At 41.5% G+C, this 23,177-nt stretch overlaps 2 protein-coding genes across 2 annotated transcripts in view; both read left to right on the top strand.

The window, feature by feature from the left end:
* zgc:103759 (U8 snoRNA-decapping enzyme) overlaps positions 1–23,177 on the top strand; it is a 576,073-nt gene that overhangs the window by 532,278 nt on the left and 20,618 nt on the right. The gene's annotated exons all lie outside the window — the stretch shown is intronic.
* On the top strand, positions 8,121–11,769 carry pim1 (Pim-1 proto-oncogene, serine/threonine kinase). Its single transcript, XM_017411166.3, has 6 exons — positions 8,121–8,580; positions 8,718–8,824; positions 8,965–9,015; positions 9,160–9,526; positions 9,887–10,063; positions 10,162–11,769. The coding sequence occupies exons 1-6, from the start codon at positions 8,508–8,510 to the stop codon at positions 10,389–10,391; spliced, it is 1,005 nt and encodes a 334-aa protein (XP_017266655.1). The 5' UTR covers positions 8,121–8,507; the 3' UTR covers positions 10,392–11,769.

Here is a 23,177-nt window from a genome sequence, read left to right as displayed (position 1 = left end):
GGGGGGGGGGGGGTAAATTTCCTGATATGGGGTTTCCCAGGGAAACATCTTTGAGCCGTTTCTGGGCCATGACATCACCCGGCAGCAACACAGAGGTGTTTTGATTCAGCCGGATGAGAAGGGAGAACTGGTGGGAAAACCCCCTCTACCAGCACGGCAACAACAAAACCTGCCAACCCCTCTGCACAGGCTACAATGCAAATCAACTGTAAACAGTGAGGGTGGGGGGGGGAGTGACAAAAGAAAAGGAGAAAGTTGGGGTGGGTGATGAAACCAAAGGCTGAGACAAAACAGAGCAGTGAAACCCTTTAAATGGTAAGAAAGAAAAGACGGGACATAACTTTCCTACACTCGTGGGGATTTCTCTCAGTGCTCCACAGTTCTGTCTTATTCACCGGGGAGACATCTATTAATAAGCCGCATGAGTGTAACCTGCATCTGATTCCGTTTCTCATAGCAGGCTTAAATCATTCTGAAAATAAAAACAGAACAGCTGACTGCCAAACATAAAGAAAGGAGAAACTCCCTGTTCTCTCTCTGTGGGAAGTTGGAGATAATCCCACCATCAACATTCTTTAAGGGTGACACTGGGCTGTTTGTGTGACGCCAGTTTAATATGTCACCGTCGCCTGTTTCCCACGTGGATGAATGTGTACAGCCCATGCTAAACAACAACTCCCCCCCCCCTTCCCCAACAGCCCTTCTCCCTCCTACTTATACCCTTCCGTGGGAAGGTGACAGGAGAGGACTTCTTCCTGGTTCAGCACATTCCTCGCAGAAACACGTGGTTTCATTTCATACTCGCACCCACCCCCATGGTCGCCCGCTCCTCTTTCTGACACTAAAAGCATTACAGAACCATTAAAAGGGCAGTGCTGAAAATGATGTTTTGGTGTAGTCTGCATATAAACGAGCAGATCACATCTTGATTTTATTTCAGAAACAGCTGTAGATGTACATTTAATGGTTACTTTTTGAGAGTTTCATTAAAATTCTTTCACTGGTCCATAAAATATTTTGGTAACAGACAGACAAAGAAACACACAGACAGGTAAAAACATTATCATCTACCTTTCCCTGTTGGCGACATATATTAATAAATGATGGAGAATCAAACCGAAGTGACATCTTCAAAATATGCAGCCAAAGTTCAACAATAAAAACAAAATTTATGTCAGTTCGAAACTTGATCATAGTCAAACAGCACAACGCTAAGATGATTATATTTTTTGTTTTTGCTTTTCTGGGATGTCAGATAATCCCCTCTCTCAACACTGTCATTATCCAGAAGGAATTCCCAGGATAAACGAGGAAGTGTTGTTTCCTATGATCTAAACCCCAACATGAAAAAAGTCTGAAGCCGACAACGGGCTCATTGTTGTAACTATTCACTGCCTTAAAGCCTTCCCGCCTTATTTTACACAGATTATACCCACTCCGCTTTAACAAGCACAACAATGGCAAAAAACAAGCCTTATATGGTCTCTCTGGTAATCACATGCCTAATTGAGACAAGTGGGGATAATTCTTCAGAGGAACAGTCTGAGTGGCGCTACACAGGTATGCCAATAACCTCTGACCCTGAACCGGGCCTGTGCTGACATGAAAGTTGACCTGCGATGACCTTTAGGGTATACTGCAAACCTTCGGTGGTGCTTTCCCACAAAGACTGGCTTTTGATGTCGATTGGAGGCTTTTCTCATGGCCCTGTCGGTCAAGAGAGGAGGGGGGTTGAGAGGCTACCTGAGGAAAGGTCAGGCCACACCAGAGGTTACCAACCTCACAGCAAGTCCTTTCTTCCTTTAAGTGACCTCTAAAAATAATTTGCCCTCCCTAATGGACGCCCCATCCTCACCCCACACACACGTCAGCTCACACACATACTGTTGTTTTCCTTATTCGGGGAGAGTTAAAAACACTCAGCAGCTGATTCGGAAGCCTGACAGATACTGTTTCGGTGTTTGTTTATTTGTGTGGCTTTCAACGCGCGTCAGAGTGAGGTGCTGCTGATCGTGACTCCCGTGACCTGTGAGCTCAGAGAGGACAACCGCAGTGCTCACATCAAACACTTTAATGTGATGGAATCTGAACCGAACGAGGTAACAACCAGGGACAGCAGGAACAATGGGTGAGAAGATGTTTGGATCAACCAGGACCTCATCAATAAATTCCTTACTGTCAAATCTTTAATGGTGCAAAAGGATGACCCTGAAGGCCTCTTTGTCTGGCAAACCAATCAACGTAAATGACACGGGCAGGCTTTGTTTGTCTGAGGGAGGCAAGGCTGCTCTTCCTGCTGAGCTGCAGGGCAGCTTTACGACCACCCTCTAATTGTGTGGTAATCTTTGTCAATCACTGACAAGGCGCACACAAACACCATGAAGCACCTTGCTTCAGACTATGTCCGCAGCAAAACTGCCCATCACATCTCTAGAATAATGGGCTGTCACCAGCTCCTGTCATGCAGCCTGTTTAGGGCTTCAACACGGTTTCCTCGTCGGCTCAAGCAAATCTGTTGGGACCTTGCCAATGAGCATTTTCTTATATTCATTCTATTTTTGGGTCAGTGTTCAGTTCTTCAGTCCCAATTTTCTCACTCGAGTCCAATAATGAGTGATGTGCTGGTACTGTATGACAGAAGGATTTTTAAGTCCTGGCCCTCCATGTAAACAAATGGGACATTTTCTTAACTAAAAAAAACTTAATATTAAAAAAAAATGTTCAGGTGTTAATTGTTGTTGAATCTTGTCATTCTTACCTTGGTGCTTTAAGTCGAAATGTGCATTTTTTTGTTTCAAAATGTTTAGCTTCAGTTAGTTTTTGGCCATTAGCGAGTTGGAAGGATGTGACTTTCGTATTGATTCACTAAATCCTTAGTGAACATATTCTAGCTCCAAAAATACAGCATGACAGCACCCAAAAAACTGACATTTTGACTTCATTTCTGAATGAGAGAAGGTGCAGATGCTTTGTCCAACTTTATTAAAGTGTCATGAATGGGGTGGAAGGAGGCGAACCCTGAGCGCAGACTTATGTTGATAAAAAACTAATTTATTGAGAAATAAAAGGCAAACCCAAAACAAAGGCTGATGTGGCAGCAAAACCTAGACCAAATACAAAAAACATTAACTAACTAAACTAAACCTGAACAGACCTGAGACAAAAGACGAACCACTGGGAGACGAGAAGGCACGAGCAAAAAAGGACAGCACATCAGGGAGACAAGAGAATGACAATGAACCAGCAGAGAGGTAGAGAATGTGACCGGGTATTAAAGGCAGAGGGTGATTAGTGGAAGTGGGCACAGGTGAGATGATTAAGGAGCTAGAGGCAGGTGTAGATGGGGGGGAATGGGGAAGAGAGAGAGAGTGACTGAGGAGAAGTGAATGTTGGCTGAGGCACAGGGAAGAGACAAAAAACACAAACAATAAACTCTAACTGAAACATGAAGACAAAACATAATTCAAAAACTCAGATCCTAACATAAAGATCAGGCAGACTGATACAGCGTCAACACATCTACATTTGCTTGTTAACATGTACATTGTTTGGTTGAGAAAACGTTGACAAAAATAAACTAACTGTCACGCAAAAGCATAGAAGTTCAGTATTAGCAAGTGTAGCATTTTTTTCATGTCATTCTAAGAAAAAGTTGTTTTGTAAGCCTGAATTTGGCTTGGCTAGCCATTAGCTTAGCCTGAAGAAAAAAGTCATTGACTGATGTCACAGCCGGTAAAGTGGTAACTACTGATAAGTAATTAGCAAAACATTACTTCAAATTGCCCAAACTATCCATTTAAGGTAAACGTCAAATGAAAATCCATTTTACGGTTTATAATTTATTTTCTTTCTATCACCTCCTTTGTGTGAGCTACCACTTGTCTGGTCCATTACCAGTCATTTTTCCTGTCTCCTGCAGAGTGGCAGCAGGTGGGTTTTGCAGCCACAGCTGAATAAGTGATTGGCTGGTGTCGTGACGTATGGACAAACAAGGGCTTTAAGTGCAGACAAGTGGCATGACCTTTTACTCCTCTGAGTAAGGCAGAGAGGAAAGAGAAACACAAGGTTTGAATCATATCCTCAGAGGGCAAATTGGGCTTAGTTAATATGTTACATAGGAAGTATCATAATATCCTGATGAAGGGTGAGGGCGGAGTACCAGGCCAAGGATGCAGCAAAAGGTCAGGGAGATAAAAAAGTTTATGAGCTGCTTCACTTTCTATCGCCTGTACGGACATGATATTGCATACGCTTGCAGGATCAAAATTGAGCACAATATGTGCTGCTTTAGGTGGACATTGTGTGTCCTAACAAAGGTTTTTAACAACAAAGTGAATTCAAGGTTTTCCTTCTTCATGCATTCAAATATTAGACGAAATGATTTTAGCAAACAAAAACATTTCAGCATCAAACAAAAATGAGTGAAAAAGAAAACATTATTACGGGGTCAAAGAGTGCAAATTTAAAAATTAAATTCTGACAGCTTGTGCGCATACTGAAGTGGTTACACACTTCTTTTTTTTAAGTAAATACCCTTTAGGGTTGTGAAACATTTATCTGCGTGGTTTCTATTTCTCTAGAAAAAGGAAGTTATTCGTAGGAGCCTGGTTATTGCGTACGTAAACCAAATTATCAACCGAAGTGCTGTTTTGTTTTTTTTTCTTCTTTTGCCGCCCCTCCCCTGCAGCTTTTTACGTTTCAAAGTGCTTAGCATGTCTGACGCGAATGAAAAAGTTGCTAATAAACTGAGCTGATCAGACATGTGCTGCACGGGGCTCCATGGTTCTGTTTGCTGATCGTAAGAAGTGGGATGTCCTGCTTTACTGTAAGAACTTGCCGCTCTGTTCTCAGGGGAACCTGAGACTTCCAGATATTGGTGTGAGCAGCTGGTCCCAAACTAATAATATGTCCCTCTGACAGATGGGGTTGGATGGCTGTCATTTGAGCCCTGCTGATCATGCAGGCAGGCATATCTGCAGCCTGCAAAAAGATGTGCTCACTGGTGGCGTTTCAACGTCATTCTCATTGCTTTGGACCACTCGGTTTTCACGCACCTCTTCAACGACCCTGACTGAACATGAACTCTCCGGCCTGTACCCAAAATACTTCAGCACCCTTAAAGCTTTAAAGGTGCTCATTGCAAAGTCATGAAGACTGTGTTTAAAAAAAAAAAATCTTCTAATTCAAATTCATAGAGTAATATAATAAATCTGCACAATATTTTTAAACATATCAATGGTAAATGTGTCCCTCAATTAAAACTGTGTGCCAGAAACAGCCAAAATGACTGAAAATCAATGGTGACATCTATTGAGAAGCTGTTTAGGATTGAGAAGTCTGACTATTTTAATGTGTTGGTATGTATCTATGCTGATATTTCTTGAGTAAAATGTGTTAGCATTTCACTTGAGATGAAAAAAAGCATTGAAATGTTAAACTTACTGGTCCAATTTTGCAAAAGCCCCATGTGTTTCAATGTAGAGCTCTGTCTTTGTGGCGCTCCTCCACCCTGCTTGGTCACCGATATTTATTCTTGACAGTTGTCTTTCTGTTATCTTTGACGTTTAGCAGCCAAATCACTCTTATATTTCCACAAAACGCTTTCACCGAGATTCTGCGCTTGTCCTATTCTGTCATATTTGTTTACACAGACTACATCCAGCCTAATATAGGTCAGTCACATGACTTAAGCTTCCACGTGGTTTTCTGCAGATTCTGCTGAGTGCTTCATTTTCTTGGACTGTGGACCCAAATTCCAGAATTTCACATCGATATAAAAAAACTGGAAAACTACTGAAGTAAGGTCTTTCAAACTGTACCATTTGATATTTCAGGATCGCCTTTTTTCATACTTTAAATAGTTTCCCTTTAATTGCACAAGTTCATTTAAATGTTCCGCAAACAATATAAAGCACAATGATTTTTTGTATTTTGTCTGTAAAATCTATGAAATGGATCTATTTAACAACAGATGAAGACAATAGAAGAACAATAACACAAGTAGGCACTTAATTTTAGGGGGTTTATTAAAGAAAAGACGGGGATTAGGTGAGTCAAAGCTACTCAGGAAGATCATCCAAAATTTTAATCTGGATTCAGAAACAGCAAGTAGCCTCTTTGTCTCAGGACCTCATGCTAAGGGCCGCTGCTTTGAGATTTAGAGGCTTAAATATAACCGAGACCACGCCGTTGTAATGACACAAATGCATGCAATGCAGGTTACACATTTAAAATAAAGAATAAAGGGTAATATCTTTAAAAATAAAAATGAGTGTTTGAATTGTACAAGCTCATTGAAACAAATGAGACCAAAGAGCAGATAATATAGTCTGGGTAATCTACCAAATAAAGTGGTCACCGTTTACATTCTTGCACAAAGAAATTACTTGTGCTTTGTTGACAGCACACCAATTTGTGCTCCTATTGCCTCACTTTCTATAGGAATGAGGCCACATTCCTATAGAAGGGGCTGATTTGAATATTCTCCTCAGTTTAAACACTTCAGAAGGTAGGGAAGGAATTTGCCTGGGGCAATTCAAACTCAAGAATGAACAGTCCTCTTCTGCAATTTTCATTCCAGCAAGCCACGATGACCTACAGACACTATTTTTTTTTTTAAATGCTCCAATGACATTTTTTTAAACTTGGATTTCATGACCCGGGTGATGGGCAGAGCTCAAATTTTTGTGCATGGAGAAAACAAAAATGTATTATTATTATTTTGATGAACTGTTTTATAACTGACAAGCTCCTCCTCTTAAAGGTATCAATGGTTTATGTAGCCTTAGATTAAAAGTTTGTGTTCAGCTGCCAACTACTGCTTATGTTTATACAGCCGAAGTGACTGAAAATAGATCAACATTTATGTTGATTTGTTGAGCAAAGTGTCCAGATTAAAGTGCTTAGTTTACATTGAGCGCATACCTGCATTTCAAGATTTGCATGAGTTTATCTGCTGGTTTGAGCTGCATTTTCAGTCTGCAGAATGCCTTAATCACGAGGATGGTTTGCAACTTCTCCATGAAAATTCAAAGGAAAACAAAAGGTAAGTTAGGCAGAAGGGTGGGGAAGGAGGGAAGGAGCATGCCATTCAGACAATAACATGCGCGGGAAAAGGAGGGCGGAGAGAGGAGGAGTAGAGGAGAGGAGAAAAAGGAGGGGGGGTGGTAAATGGAAGTCTTTTTATCTCTAGTTTCCCACATCCTGTGAACGGCTGCAAACGCGGCCACCCAATTTGAAAGAATGAGTGGAATGCGCCTTTCCTCCCCCCTGCGCCTGCTTTGATGCGCAGCCAGTCGTCAAATAAAGAGCTGTAAACCTGGACCTCACAATAAACTTCAAGCCAGTGAAGTGCTCGTGTTTAATGTGAAAATGATCAGGTAAATGGCGGGCTGTTACAATAGATGAAATCCAAAGTGTTGAACTGCTCCCTCGATGTCGCATGTCTCACTTTGCGCAAAACTTTTGTTTTCTTCCTTTTTTTAAAAGTCTGGGTGCAACTTTGCCAGCAATAGGCTGTTTCTTTTAATACAGATATATAGTAAAAACACGAGGCTTTAAAAAAACAGACTTAATATTAAACAGTAAATATTTCAGGTTATATATGCAGTTTTATGACGTAAATAATAGTTTTGAAGTTAATGGGTTCAATGATTATTTTATAAATTAAATATATTTCTATAATTTATTTGAAAACCTCTCAATGCTGCACGAGCTTTTAAATATATAATCGGTACTAAACATAAGCCACAACAAAGAGACATAAAATGAAATAAAACAATATTGTTAAAGTATTTATTTGCATTGTCTTCTTCTTTTGCTCCTGTCTCCTTCACATCACGAGCACTTGGCTTTGGATTTGCATTTTCTCTCTAACAATTCATTATTATGCTTTATTCTCTAGACCTTTTTTTTTTTTTTTTGGCGCGTTTTGATTCCCGCCACGTCTGTCTGGCCCAGCCGGTTATGAGCTTGTGTCTATTTTCATGCTCTGATTGACGTGCGTTTCGAATGCGTTCCTGCGCTCCTATTGGTGCAGGGAGCGGAAGAGGGCGGACTTAGGCTAAGACGTCACCGTGTGCGTACCCACCCTCTTACTATCTCTTATAACCGTCCTACCCCCCGCTTCTGTTTCCAGGAGCCGGTGTCTGGCCGAGGCATTGGTGTGTTGTTTTCTCTTTGTGCTGCGAGCGTATTGTTAATTTCACCCGTCTGTTTACAAATATTACGGGAAAACGACGGTGGTTTCGCGTTAAACAAGTCGCCTCAAAGCGACGAGTCTACATCCGATTCCAGTCGTTTTTGGCTTCCCTTGTCCCGGAACCACAACGAGGACGCGGATTGTCTTTTCTTTCTGGATGAAAGGATCCCTGCCGCATTTTCGTCCTTCCTCCAACGTGGACATTTCCAGCTCTGCGCCGGCGACCGGGGAGAGAGTCAAACTGTCGGAATAAAATCGCAGGAAAAGACGAGGAGGACGCTTCTCTGACCCGCTTCGGATTAAAGGAATGCTGCTGTCGAAGCTGGCCCACATCTCCGCCGTTGATATGCCGGCGAAAATCCAGCTCCAAGTTCAGCAAGGTTAGACGCCCATCTTTTTTTTTCTTCTTCTTCTTCCCCTGCTGTGTTTGTCCACGGAGGACGCGGCTCCCACATGGACTTACTTATTATGTGTTTTGAGGGTTTCTTACCGGTTGTTATCTCGTTTACTTTTGCAGTGAAGGAGAAGGAGCCGTTCGAGAAGCTTTATCAGGTCGGAGCCGTGATGGGCAGCGGCGGCTTCGGCACCGTCTACTCCGGCACCAGGACCTCCGACGGAGCTCCGGTTAGTCGCCTTTACGCTTATATTGTTGTGTTATGTTACATAAAAAACCTTTTTTTTTTAAAAAAAAAAAGAAAAAATACACACGTTTGGGTATTGAAACGTGTCGTCTAACGCGGTGTGTTCTTTATTTGCTATGCTAGGTTGCTGTCAAACACGTAGCCAAGGACAGAGTCACGGAGTGGGGAGAGCTGGTAAGAGACATGATGTTCTATTTATTTTATTTACCTTTTTATTATATCGACAAGAACCGAATTATGTGCGCTTCGTGTTTAAACCCGGCGCTGTTCTGGCGCGTGCGCGTTAGCTAACGGGTGATTTCTTTCTGGTTTCTTTAGCCGAACGGCTCGCGGGTTCCCATGGAGATCGTGCTGCTGAAGAAGGTGGGCACGGGCTTCCGCGGCGTCATCAAGATGCTGGACTGGTTCGAGCGGCCCGACAGCTTCATCATCGTGATGGAGAGGCCCGAGAACGTCAAGGACCTGTTCGACTTCATCACCGAGAAGGGGGCCCTGCCCGAGGAGCTGGCGCGGAGCTTCTTCCGCCAGGTGCTGGAGGCCGTGCGGCACTGCCACCACTGCGGCGTGGTGCACCGCGACATCAAGGACGAGAACATCCTCATCGACCTCCGCACCGGCGAGATGAAGCTCATCGACTTCGGCTCCGGAGCCGTGCTCAAAGACACCGTCTACACCGACTTTGATGGTGAGTTGTTTCTGATTTTAATTCATTTTTCTTACTCCATAGCCCACATAGATGCTTGTGTAACAGAAATTCCCCAGGTTGAGTCATCCCTTTCACAACTGCAGATTTGTCGCCCCCTACTAGTGGGAAATGGTATTTTTACAACTCAAAGTTTGTAAACAAAGTCACATGTCTGCTCCCCCTCCCACACACACTGGCACCTGAGCTCAGATAAAGGTTTCACAAACAGGCCCAGCTGGTGTGGGTTTTTTTTAAATCCACCTCTGCAGTTCTTTACTTTCAGTATGACAGAATCAGATAAGGTGGTGCTCCTGATTTTTTTCAGCTTTTTAAAGATAAAATTTTGCTTTTGTCTGGCAGGCACAAGAGTGTACAGTCCGCCCGAGTGGATCAAATTTCACCGCTACCACGGGCGCTCGGCGACAGTGTGGTCCCTGGGCGTTTTGCTGTACGACATGGTGTGCGGGGACATCCCGTTCGAGCACGACGAAGAGATCATGAGGGCGCAGATTCTTTTCCGAAGGAGAGTCTCTGCAGGTAAGCTCAGACTGAACCTCACTGGCTCCTACATGCTTGTGTATAGGTTTTGTTCCCTGTTGTTCTTGAGGACTAATTGGTTTCGCTTCCTCCTCCAGAATGCCAGCAGCTGATTAAGTGGTGTTTGTCTCTGAGGCCTGCCGACCGCCCGACCCTCGAGGACATCTTCAACCACTCGTGGATGCAAAACACGGCGTCCTCGGTTGTGCCGGCCACGGTGCAGACCGGTACTGTACAGACTGAAAAAACAAGCACGGAGATCAGGCTGCACAGCATCGGCCACGAGCCCACCGCCTTCACGCCCACTCCTGTGGCTGTGGCTCGGTGATCGAGGCCAACGGGACTGCACTCACTCAAAGAGACTATTACAAGAGACTTATGTAATAGATGTAGGTGACCAGAGAACGTGTAAAGGTCTCCACATTCTGGAGGCCATCACAGACCGTCACCCTGTGGTTCCAGCCTGGCTGGCCTGACCCTCTCCACTCCGCTACTTGATATCGTATCAATCGTCGCCGGACTCCGATCCGGTCGGCGGGTGTTCCTGAATCTATATGAGGGCGAGCACAGACACCTGCACCGAGTGTGCTGGCGCCGCAGCAAGTGGACAGCCTGAGTTATGTAACAACATCCCGCTCTCTTCCTCAAGCTCTCTTTGTCACAGCAGAGGGAAGAGCGGAGGCGTTAGTGAAGAGATGCCTACGTTTTTGTTTTTTTTTTTAAAGAAAAGTGCCTTTTGTGAGATTGTTTAGGGAGGGGACCTGAAAATACTTGAATTTGTGAAATTAAAAAGGCAACAACCTTTTTGTTTCACGCTGTTTATGAGTTTTTGTTGTTTGTTGACAGTTCTTTCCTCATGGGCCTAGATCAGTAAAGCCCATGCCATTTACTACCACTACTATAACCACTACTCTAATGTCATTAGCAACCAGACAACCTCATAGCTCCGGCAGCGACTCAATCATTAACAAGCGAAACACTGGACTTACCTCAGTCTATTTGCTTTCAGCATCCACCTCTACTCCACAACCTCTGCTTCCTCCTGTTCTCGAGTCGACGCGAGGCTCGCTCACATCAACCTGAACGCACACGGCAATGCAAGCGGAATCCTACCGAGACACAAACATCCTCTGCTCTTTAAATGTTTCTTTTCATCTTCAAGCCGTGCCTCACACAGGTCTTAACAATTCAGTGGGGACAAAAATTGTAAATAAGAAAGATATTTATTGTTGCTGTGACTCCTCTCACAAGCATCGAGTTTTTGTTTTCCAGGATTTATTTATTATTTATTTAGAACATTTTTTTGGCTGTCTATGAATGTATATATTTCATTCCACAGTCACCGAAGGACCCACAGATAATTTAAGAGAAAAGCAAAGGTGGATTTTGTTTTTTGACCATATTTATGGCTTGAATTTTTTTCTTTTAAAGAGCAAGATGTGTGTGTGTATGTTTGTGTAAATAAAGTGTAAATAGTCCCAAAGCACTTCCATCTTAATGTATGTAAACATTCAATGTCTACTGATGGTAACTGGTGTCGTCATGCTGTCGTCTGAATGTGGAGTGTGTGAGAGAGAGAGAGACTGATTAAACTTGCTGCATAATTGCAGCTTGGATTCTTGTCTTTTCATTCACTCAACTTAGAATTGTAAATTATGTTAGAAACTATTTTTATATGAGTTGAATAAATATTTTTTTTAACTTTACTCTTGACTTATTTGTATTTTTTATATATTTTCTTTACTGTGATTCTGTTGAAAAAATGCATTTTTGAGCAAACCATATAATACATGATCCATTTAACGCCTACGAAGGGTTTAGTGGGTTAGAAGGTTATACAACTTCCTGTTTTGACACTTTTTTTTGCTGAAAAACAGTCAATGTGTGAAGTTGATGAAGAGATAAGGAGAGCAAGAAGGCAGATGGTTTAAAAAAAAAAAAGAGGGCAATGAGTTTATGTAGTGACAAAAATAGGAAGCTCAGTTTGGAGCTTTTACCCGTCTGTTAGCAAAATATCTCATAAGCTGCCAGATGGATTCTAATGAACCTTTTTAGAAAGTAATCATTTGATACACATGTAGAACTTATTCACTTTTAGAGTCGGTCTCATTCAAGAGTTATAGCCAAGACAAAAATGGCTATAACTCGATAAATGTTATAAATATGGAGATAAAGTTAGGCGGTAGTAGCAGAGAGTCATTCACAACATTTTCTTAAGCATGACGTCTACACTTTATGTTATTTTTAAGGTTTAATCAAAACAGCTCAGCTTAAGGTGATCTTAGGCTAAAATTAAAGAAGTCAGGCGATATGCTTTCCTGCAAGAAATGTTAGGCCTTTAATTAATTCTAAAACAAACATCTAAACGCTGAGACAACGATGGCGCATGTCTACAAATATCAACTAATACTGCAAAACTGTTATCTGATAATACTACACTGCAGGACATGTAGGGAAACAATTTCTGCATCAAGATTCATATTTATCAGTTCAAAGCTGGAACAACTGCTTGTCTTCTGTAATCTTTGTAATGAGCTGCAGATGCTCATGTGGGTTCATCTCAGTGATAGTGACCGGCAGGCTGCAGCCTATCAGGAACCTGTTGTCTTGGATGGATAGGAGTTGCAGGTTTAATCAGTTGTGAGGCTCCTGGGGGGATTCCTGGCCTCAGCACTAATCTTCAGAGACAGCGCTGCCAGGACCCCACCTCCAGCGAAGGGAAGATTTACACAACAACAACAAATGAGGTTACTTCTGATCCCATCAGTCCCTGTTAGTGTCTGTCAGGTGAGCACAATGTGTGCGACTCGAATGGATGGGAGCTGGAATAAACGGTGTAAGAGTTCTCATTGGCGAGCTGTTTACCTTCCTGCAGAGCAGAATTTATGATTGTCCAGGAAAAGCTTTCAGTTTAACGACACAGTTAAAGTTACTAATTGCAAACCAAACATAAAAAACGGTTTATCCTAAACATTAATAAATAGAGAGTTTTCTCCAGTAGTTTTCCAAATATACTGATATGCAATTCTGAAATATGGGTCCACGCTCAATGTAAACAAAGTACTCAGCTGAATCTGCCGGAAGCTTATCCGCATTCTTTACTGAAAACATTTGAGCATAAATATGTACCGATACGTCAAAATGATCAGACGACTTGATCCCAAACAGCTCTTCCATTGTCACCATTGTTGATCTATTTTCAGTTATTTTATTTTTATTTTTTTGTAGTTAACCAATGCTACTTTTAGCTAGCCTTTTCCTACTTTTAGCTTCTAGTTACATTTTTGCTTCTTTTAGCTTTAGCTACCATTTTGTTACTTTTAGCTTTAAAGCTCGTGTTTTGCCACAGTTAACCTTCAGCTGGCATTTTGCTCCGTTTACGTTTCACTTCTTTTAGTTTTAACAACTTAGTTTCAGTCTCTACAGCAAATTTCAGGTTCTGTATCAGTCATCCAGTGCTCGACAGTCACACTGCATTTTTGCATAAAATGCATTTTTTTCCCCAGGTTATTATTTTACTTTCTACTTGTGACAGTAGAAGACAAAACCGTCCTGAGTAAACTTTCTTATAAGCTCCCCTTTACTGTGCTGAATTTCTGAAGAATCCAGCTAATGCCTCAGGTGCCTAACTGATGCCTCACCCATCGTGCCTTTCACAACACACAAAGTAAAACTGCCACTTTCCCAAACTCCTTGAGCACCTGCTAATTTGTGGCTAATTTAACTGGTTCCACATCAAGTTTTGCAAAAGTTTCAATTGTCAAATGCTCAGAGGACTCAGCACGACTCGCTGCGTGTATTTTTAAATCAGATAATAATAGATGAAGGTAATCAAAGAAACCACGCTTAAAAAAAAGTCATCTTCAGCATGAACTGAAAATGTCAAATCTTTTGATCTTCTGGTAGCTTTCTTCCCCTTCAGGTACCAAAAAACCCACTTCGTTTCTCTGAAGAGGCTGCAGTGTTCTGCAGACCGCACATTTCCACGAATGACACAACTGATCATTTCCCCTCTCGTTCTGAGAACCAAATGCTGCTTCAGAGTCTGCATGTCTGCTCGTGCTGCTACGAATGTCCAAACGTGCTGCCAAAGGATTTAGCTGTTCTTAATTTTTCCTAGAATTGGGCAGTGGAAATAAGCTGGTGTGGTTATTTAGTTGGAAATGTAAACTCACTGAACGATTGGCCTGCAATCACAGTATTCTCCAAACAGAAGCAAACTGCAACGAAAAGACAGATGTTAGTGCCAGATTTGCCTGTTATTTACAAAGTTTGAGCTTTCAGACTAATTCCGTTTAACCCTCCTGGAGTCCTCAAAAGAGAGAGAGATAGAGAGAGGTAGAGAAGCTCTTGTAACTTTTGGTCAATTCGACCTGAAGGCCACAGGAGCCTGAAAAGCAGAATAAAACTGTGAAGTCGTCAACCCAAAGGTTGCAAAAATGAGAAGGTTCTGCACCTAAAAGCCTTTTCAGGAAGTCTTGTCAAGCTAACGTGCAATTTATTCCTCTTTTTTTCCATCTATTTGCAAGTCAGGCTGACCTCTCTGGGTCAGGAATATGCCCACCATTCGTAAATGTTTGCAGAAAAACCTTTTCCCACAAAATGTCAAACCACTCTCCTAAAAATTAACTGCAAGCATCCACTGAACTCTGCTGCTCATGCTCACACATTAAGCTGTTTAATACCATTGTTTAATCGAAAGACAAATCATGCAAATTACCTTTAAAATGAAATAATGTTCAGAGTTGGGTGTTTGCATGTGAGTCATTGTTCCCCTTTAGGGTTCATTTGACTGTTTTGGTTCAACACTGAGTCACTGCAAAAAAAACTGGGCCACAGAGTCAAAAAGCGACCACGGACCTTTTACTGCAGCACTATGTTTAGCTTTCTGAAGAAAAGGCACACTTGACAGACTCATTTCTGTCTCCATAAGCGGGCCCCATGTGTGATAATAGGCGTCATTTCTTTTAAATATCTCATCTGCAGCCATTACTGGCTCAAGTTTTTTTTTTTTATCGCCTCAGTCCTCAGTGCTGATTGGCTCATCTTTGTTTTGTTCCCGTAAGTCAAGAAACACAGTTTCTTCTTATGAGAAAGAAACAGAAAGCCCAGCTGTTGCATAATTACCCTCCTCCCTGTTCCAACTGTTAGACGCAGAGCTGTTGGGTAATGTTGTCAGGAACTCCCCCCACCCCACCACCCTTATTTCTCACTCTCTCTGTCACTGTCTCTATCTGTACAAATCTGTCTTCAGCTTATCTGCCTGCCTGCCTGCTTTACTAGAGATACAGGCATGCACATTGTTACTCACACACAGTTTGCTGAGGGATGGATGGAAAATCGTGAGAGCACTGGTTTGGCCTGTTAATTAAACTACTGAGAAATGCATGCGGTGTTCACGTGTGCATCAGTCATGAAATATGTTTGTAAAGCATTCCACCTGTCTCTAACCGGAGTGGTTCCTCCAGGTCGAGGGTGAGTCTTTGCCTCAAGCACAGTTTGAGTTGAGTTGAGTTCTTAAGGACCTGTTTATGAGTGATGGATGAAGCAAAGGGCTGATTAATGGATCGCTTCCTCGTCCACAGTAATGAGGGCATTTCTCCGGTCAGCCAAAGGAGCTGAGCCAAAAAGCTCTTGATTTACTGGTCCACCTATGTTCCAATCCTCACCTCTGGTTATGAGGTATGGATTATAACTGAAAAGACAAGATCCTGTACACAAGCGGCTAAAATGAGCTTCTTCTGGAGGGTGGCAGGGTTCAGCTTTAAAGATCGGGTAAAGAGCTTCGTCAGCTGAGAGTAGAGTCGCTGCTCCTCCACATTGAAAGCAGTCAGCTGACTTAGTTTGGGTATTTGTTCTCATTTATACAGGTAATTGAGACAAAAAGTCTGTTTCGACTGAACCAACAGGAATGTAGTCACAGATAAACGCAATGATTTCAAGAAGGAGCACGTAGCTGAGTTCAGGTAATTTCCAAGCGTTAGATTGGAAGATAATTTTCGTAAAATGCTCAGACTAGTTGCAGTAAAAAGAATTTCTGCCTGATATTCTAAACTAAAATCATTTTTACCTCTGTCTACTACAGGTAAGATATTGATTATTGATAAAACCTCCACAGAACCTCATTTAAACAACATCTGATGTGTTCCTTCAAAGTCTTCTCTTCTATTAAGTCACACCAAAACACTGTTTCAGTGTGGAAAAAGTGACGGACTATCCCTTTAACTTTACAAACAACCCTCAGCTGAAAGGCAACAAAATAGCTTCAGCTTCTTCCATCCCTAGTTTAATGAGGTCACTCCAACCTCACACAGGAACACACGCAGATATAAATGGTCTAATGATGGCGGCCAGTTATTGACTGCGTCGCTCGATCCAGCAGAACTGAGGGTACGATGCTCCAGAGAGGTCGAGACGAACTGCCTCCTCAAGGAGTTCCATGTTCCTGCTGTCACCGTTCAGCTTCAGACCACCCCTTTTCATCGCTGATTTATCCTGCATGTGTGTGTGTTTGTTGGTGGGGGGTGGGTGTTCAGGCACCAGACTGTCGAGCCGACCTGGCTGCTACGGTCAAACACATTTAGGCTGTAAGGAGTGCCTCTCTATTGCCAGATTAATAAAATACTTTGCACAGATCAGCAGCTCAGCTTTCCACTTTGATATGATTCAAATGCAGTAATGTAGGTGAAAATGTGGTTTAACAAAATAAAAAAAGTGGTCACAAGCTACTGATTATCAAACTCTCAGTTAAGAATTGTGTTAATATGCATACTGATCTTTACATTATTTAATATATTAAGGTAAAAATAAGGGCCTTGTCTTATTTCAAGGTAATTTTTTTACCTTAGCTTGTTTCTTGGTCATTTTATTGTCAATCCATACTTATCTAGAACAGTTCAGTTGTTCGGATCTTTTATTACCCACATAATTCAGTTTTATGTATAAAGCACATTTAAAACAACTGCCAACGTGCTTTTTATGAAATAGCGGAGAAGTAATGATGAGTGCTTTAAACCATTCATTTTGGATGGATTTGTGTCATAACAGGACTTACTGAGGGCTAGAAGTTGCTGAAAATACTGAGACGCCGACGGTTCAGTCATTCATTCTTTCCAAACTCCTGCCCTTCAGTGCTGAGACTTCCTGTCACGCAAGTGCAGCTCAAGGTATCGGGATGGCTTACGCGCCTGCACCACTGCACCGTGTGCATATAAAGTTGGCTTCTGGGGTTTTTGATATTGCAATGCATCACTCATTTCCTGTACAAGAGGTTGAAGCTATGATGGGAAGTGATATTGCTGTGTACCAGACTGGAGTAGTGGATAACCCTGGTTGCACACTGGATGAAAATGAAAATGCTGAAAACACATCCTGATATGTTTTCTGTCTGCCACCTCACCAGATCACAAACCTGTAAACTGGAAGAGGTGAACTAGAAATATATACTAGGCACGCCTCAGTCCTGACCAGGATAAAACTGCAGTGTCAGATAGTAAGTAGAGCAAATATTTGTCTCTGCAACAAGAGTTTAGCTTATTTGTTTGAAACAACATAATGATTTATTGCATCGCAATGCAGTTTCAGTTAGCCCCACCTTTTGTTTACTTACAAGGGACTGAAACCAAATGAAAATAGGGCGTGTTTTTGTCAAAGTGCCTTTCATTTATAATCTTTTGTCATTCCTTTAGCTGTATTGAAGTGCATTGCTGGTGATAGCCAAAAGAAAAACAGTAAAACTACTTTGAAAAGAAACCGGCAGAGCGTAAAATGAAATAGCAAAAAACATGGCTGCTTCACTTCTTCACTCAGGTATTTTTTTTGCTTCATTGAATTAAGAATCTTGTCCTCAGTGTTCAGTGTCAGCGCCGCCCCTGCCATGGATTCATCTGTGAGAAGAGCCAACAGTCACGTCGACTCAGCTTGTACTCACATGAGCGCAGCTTTGTTGTTGACTTTGTTTTTTACATTTTTGTGAATGACTCAACCTTGGGAGCAGAGGGAGGAGGGAGAGGTTGTACAACTCTCTGCCCCACTTCAGCACTCAGCAGGTATGAAGGATCCCACGGACTGCGGCCATCCGTGGTCGTATTACACCGCAACGGTTAACAAGCCTGAACACGGAGGGAAGCTTTGGAAACCTACAGATACCACCATACTGAGCAAGTGTTGCAATTCTTTTCCCACATATGTCACCCATCACTGATAACGAATACTGAGTTTATTGGGTATGAGTTGTTTTTTTAACATTTATATAAAAACACTTCAGATTTCAGAATTGTGCCCTTTTGCAATTCATAAAGTGGGGTTTGAGTTTAGTTAATTTAACGCCTGAAGTCCTGGATCACGATGACAGTGTGAAAATACAAGTTAAAAACATAATTAGTCTGATGTAATCTGTGCACTAATTGTTTACAACACATAAACTCAAACAAAGATAGGTTTACCTGAAATGAACTTTAAGGCTTGACACTTTTTAAACTCAAATTTGTGCGTGGTAACTACAACAGAAGAATGGATAAAAATAGAAAATGAGGTTTTATAAATAACCCTTATCCTGTTTACCTTGTGAAGATTTTTTTTAAATTTAAGGTAACAGCAACAAGCTGCAGATGCAGCCCAGAGGCTTTTCCTTTAAGGTTTTCAAAGGGACAGTCCAGTCAGCTTTGAAGGGGTTTTCATTCAAACTGTTACTAAAAGTTAGTATTTTATCAGTCGTGTCAGGGCATAGAGCACGGAGAAAACGGCAAAAGTCTTTGTCCAAGCTAGGCTAATGGCTGGCCAAACAGGTGCCTTTTTTTTAAATCATTTTTTTTAGGCTTATAAAATAATACATGTTACCTTAGTCTGTATTAAACTTCCACACTTTTTTTTAGTTTGTTGCTCATTTCTCAACTAAATGTTTGTTTGGCTCATTTTCATAACCCTGAAAAATGATTTAAAAGATATTTAACAAAAACAAAAAAACTGGCACAGGTTAGCCATTAGCTTTGCCTGGACAAAGATTTTTGCCTCTTTCTTTGTACTTCAAGCTCTATGACTGATAACTATTGATAACTATTTGACAGAACATGACTTCAAAGTTGGCTGAACTATCCCTTTAAGGGCTGCAAGAGTCTCCAAAATGTCTCAAAACCTTTAATGAAGTTCTGAGTTGCAGACATGCTCAAATATGTATTTTTATTTCATTTGTGCTTTTATGATTTTACTAGTACACATGTGCTGTTAGCGTTTGTTTGTTTGTGTATTTTATTCCTTTTTATGTACCATTTCCTTTTTTATATGTTTTGTAGTCCTGCCCAGGACTACACATTGTAAACACATGTTCATTAATATGTTCTGTCCATTTTAAATGAATAAATAAACACATTTTTTAAGACTGGCTGTGCAAGACAAGGCTGCGCAGCTCGCTGGGCACTCAGTAGTTGCAAACACTAAAAAAATTAAGCGAAACTGCAACTGAAAACTCACATATTTTCTCGCAATTTTGAGTCTCCAGCAGTCGCAGCCCAGTGAGAAACTCTCCTTACTCTCAATGGTAACAGCAGTGGGCCACAATGCCAGATTGACAACAACAAATCAACTTTACCTATAAACTTGGCTCCAACAGCAGCAAAAGCAAACAAGTCCCTGCTTTAACATTCTGTGTGAAAAAAGGACACAAAATTTCAGCCATGACACAACAATGAGCTAATTCATGCAAAATAACTCTTGTAAAAGTGAGCAGAACTTGATTAAAATTCTTTGAGTACATGAAGGAAGAACCTTTATGGCACACATGGGTCGTTATCCAACCCCTTGTCAATTACAACATTAACAAGCTTTATTCGGGTCAGGACCACACAGACAAAGGCACTCCAGCAACAAGGATGAGCTAAGCTTTCCTTTTCTGGCTGCCAGAAGAAGCAAATAAAAAAAAAGACATTCAAGCATAAAAAGACTTAGAATTAGAGCTTTTCATCAAACACTCTCCAACAGCCTCTTCTCATTTATTTGTCTTCGTTAAAACTTTTTCCTTGAGTATTTTTCCCAGGCCTGGCTGGGAACTGTGGGACTCACTGTGGTTACTCAGCGGCGCTGTGTTTGTCTCCAGGATGCTTGCTGGGTTTCCAGGGTAGTGGGAGTAACTTGTCTGGGCAGTGGGTGACCCTGACTTTCTCTGCGGCTGTTTTCCCTGAGCAGCTGATAGGCTGCAGAGGGGGGAGGCTGCAGATCCTTGAAACTGAAAGGTTATGGGAAGGGAAGGCTTATGATGTTTGGGAGAGTAGTTCCGGACAAAAATCACCAAGAAAAGGGTTCTGCTCTGCATTCAGGATGGTTGTTCCGGTTTGTGTCAGGCTGTTCTCTTGGCTGCCTCAACAAATGTCCTTTCACTTCACACTGACAACACATAGCTTACCAAGAAATGCTGAAACGTACTTTAAACCTGACTGTGCTCACAAAGAAAATAAGGTTGTACGTTAAATTCTTTGACGTCTTAGCATCCAGTCCACTGCATGCCAAGTTAATTAGCCATAGTTTGGTCATTTTTGAAGTGATGTTCTGTCAAATTGTTACCAAGTGTTAGTACCCTATCAGCTGTAACATCAGTCATAGAGGATGAAGAAACAGGCAAAAGTCTTCATCCAGGCTAGCCAAACAAAAGCCTGTTTTGTTTTGTTTTGTTTTTCCAACCAATAAAACAATTCTTTCTCAAAAATGACATGTTGATGTGAAAGAATGCTACGTTATCTAATATTAAACCTCTTTTATTAAACTTTTGCATGACAGCGTTTGTATAGTTTGTTGCTGTTTTCTCAAAAATCAGCAATAGCCCATGGCTGAGCATACCTAATCACTTACCAAGCAGGAAAAAGAAGCTGCAGCAGCAGCTGCTACAACCAGCCAACTGTAAGATTAAAGGTGGGAAATAAATTACAACACAGGAAAAAAAAAATGCATTTTGTTTTCCCATAAAAATCTTTTTTCTCTTCTCATTTTCAATAAATAATAAATAAACAAACTCCAAGTCTACTCTGGAAATACAAGTTACAAAAGAAGAATTAATTGTCAATGTAGTGTTTTTTTGGTCGACTGCAGCAACATTGAAAACTCTTTAATTCTGTTTACTCTTGATTGGGATAACAAAAAACAACAAAACAGCACCACATATTATTTCTTATCACTGGCTTTAGAAGCATTGTCAATAATCAAAGGGTTGAACAATCAAACTAGACAAATTTTGTTTAGAGATCAGTTAACCTGAGCGACATGCAGGAAACAGGGAAACAGGCTGTTATTCTTCAAAAGAGCGATTACTCATAGTGCTTATTGGTTTTGGGTGATTGCTAATCTGTTAAAAGGAGGATTTTTACACAGGAACAGAACAAAAACACACTCTGGTGACATATTGTGGATAAAATGTATTTAGATGGGATTAAGAGGAGAAGCAGATGGTTTAAGAGCAACAGTAATAAGGTCATTCCTCTCACAGCTCCTTTTAACTGTCCCATCATGCTGTGAGAACCTTGTGAGATGCTGTGGGAGTGTCTCATTCCTCAGAGCCTGACTCACCACATTACAAATCGTGCCGGCTGCTGCCACGACCTGTAACCAAATAATGGCAGCCTGCTCTCACCCCCTGTCAGAATGTGAGAAAATACACAGAAACATTAAAGGCCTGGCATCCCTTGAAGGAATGCATGTCACCCACTTCTTTTCATGCCAGGGCTTTAGACTAAGATCAGCTTTTGTTAAGAAATAATGGATTTACAGCCGTTTTCATCAAACCTTGAAAATAACATATCATTTTAGCTCATTATGTGTATACTGAGGTATGGCCATTTCTCTGTAGACTAAGGTCGACTAGCTGTGGCGGCCATCTTGAATCAGTAATCAGTTGTAAAAGTACATCCAGTGATTACTTTCTGAAGCTTTCATCATAATCTGTGCAGCGATTCATGAGTACAGACAAACTAAGACATGCAGTGAGTGATTTTATTTAAAATAATGCAATGAGAGCTCAAAGATGAGACAGCAGCAGAACTCACATGCACATCAGTGAGCTATGATCATGTTAGCTTCTGCCTGGGTTTGTCCACTCATACAGACTCCAAACAGGAACGTATTTGCTTTGATTGCATTGTGAAAGGGAACACAGTGTAATATTGCCTCAAGCTACAATAATTCCCTTTCTGTGCAATCCAATGCTTTTGCCAAATAAAAATTCCTTTCACAATGAGTTTGCCTTGAAATTGCAAGTAGTGACACAAAGATGATCTGAATGCTGGGCGGGTCTACAGCAACCGACGGCGCTGTGAGCGCGATGACAAACGTGACTACTCCCGCTCAAATGCAATTAAAGATTCCCACCTTTGCGCTTTGCCTTGTTCTTTTCTTTCATCTTGCTCTTCCTGTGTGTCTTAAATATTTGTCATATCCTCCCTGCCTACATGGATTTCCATTCGCCCCTCCCTCTCACACTGACCGGCTTCCCGTAAAAGATACCGCCTCTGACACTTCCTCATTCCTGAAAACCCAATAAAGATTACTGATGTGGCAACGCTCATGCTTCTGCCTGCAAGTACCGCCTGCGGGGGCTAATGCTCCTCAGCGTTTGGAAATGAGCTACTTGGGAAAGACTCTGATAAGCACTTTCAAACGTGTTGCTGTCAACTGTCAACTGATGAAGGTGGATTGTTGATTTATAATGCGGCAGAAAGGGGATGCAAGTAAACAGGTTTTATATGAGCAAGTGCGTCATAATGCCTCCATAAACTAGGGAGAACGCCATAAGACTGCCAGGTGTAATCCTGCTGTGCTTTATTTTGATTCTTTTTACAAAAGAGTCACAAATATGCAGATCAGTCAAAGCGGAGGGGCTCATCATTTGACATATTCTCTTTTATTAAGTCTAGATATACGTTATGTGCCCAAACAATCAACATTCCCAGGGTGTAAAATATTGTTGCTGTCAAAACCTGAGTTATCACATGTAATTTGGCAATAGTTCTGTTCTCTCCTGGTTATTTTTATAGCAACAATTAAAAGAAGAAGTCATGCCAGGTCATGGTACAGACAAAGTAAACAGGTTCAGCTGAGTTTGTTGAAGAAGTTGTAACCTAAAAAAAACTTTCTA

This window comes from Kryptolebias marmoratus, linkage group LG8, assembly GCF_001649575.2.
Source record: "Kryptolebias marmoratus isolate JLee-2015 linkage group LG8, ASM164957v2, whole genome shotgun sequence".
Lineage (NCBI taxonomy): Eukaryota > Metazoa > Chordata > Actinopteri > Cyprinodontiformes > Rivulidae > Kryptolebias > Kryptolebias marmoratus.
The sequence above is the reverse complement of the archived record's forward strand: the minus strand, read 5'-3'. Positions and strand labels throughout refer to the sequence as shown.

Bases quoted from the DNA above. Each gene is read 5' to 3' on its own strand.
- pim1 (XM_017411166.3), top strand. From the start codon at position 8,508: ATGCTGCTGTCGAAGCTGGCCCACATCTCCGCCGTTGATATGCCGGCG. The intron at 8,825-8,964 runs GTTAGTCGCCTT...TTGCTATGCTAG, and splicing joins GGACCTCCGACGGAGCTCCG to GTTGCTGTCAAACACGTAGC. The intron at 9,527-9,886 runs GTGAGTTGTTTC...TTTGTCTGGCAG, and splicing joins CGTCTACACCGACTTTGATG to GCACAAGAGTGTACAGTCCG.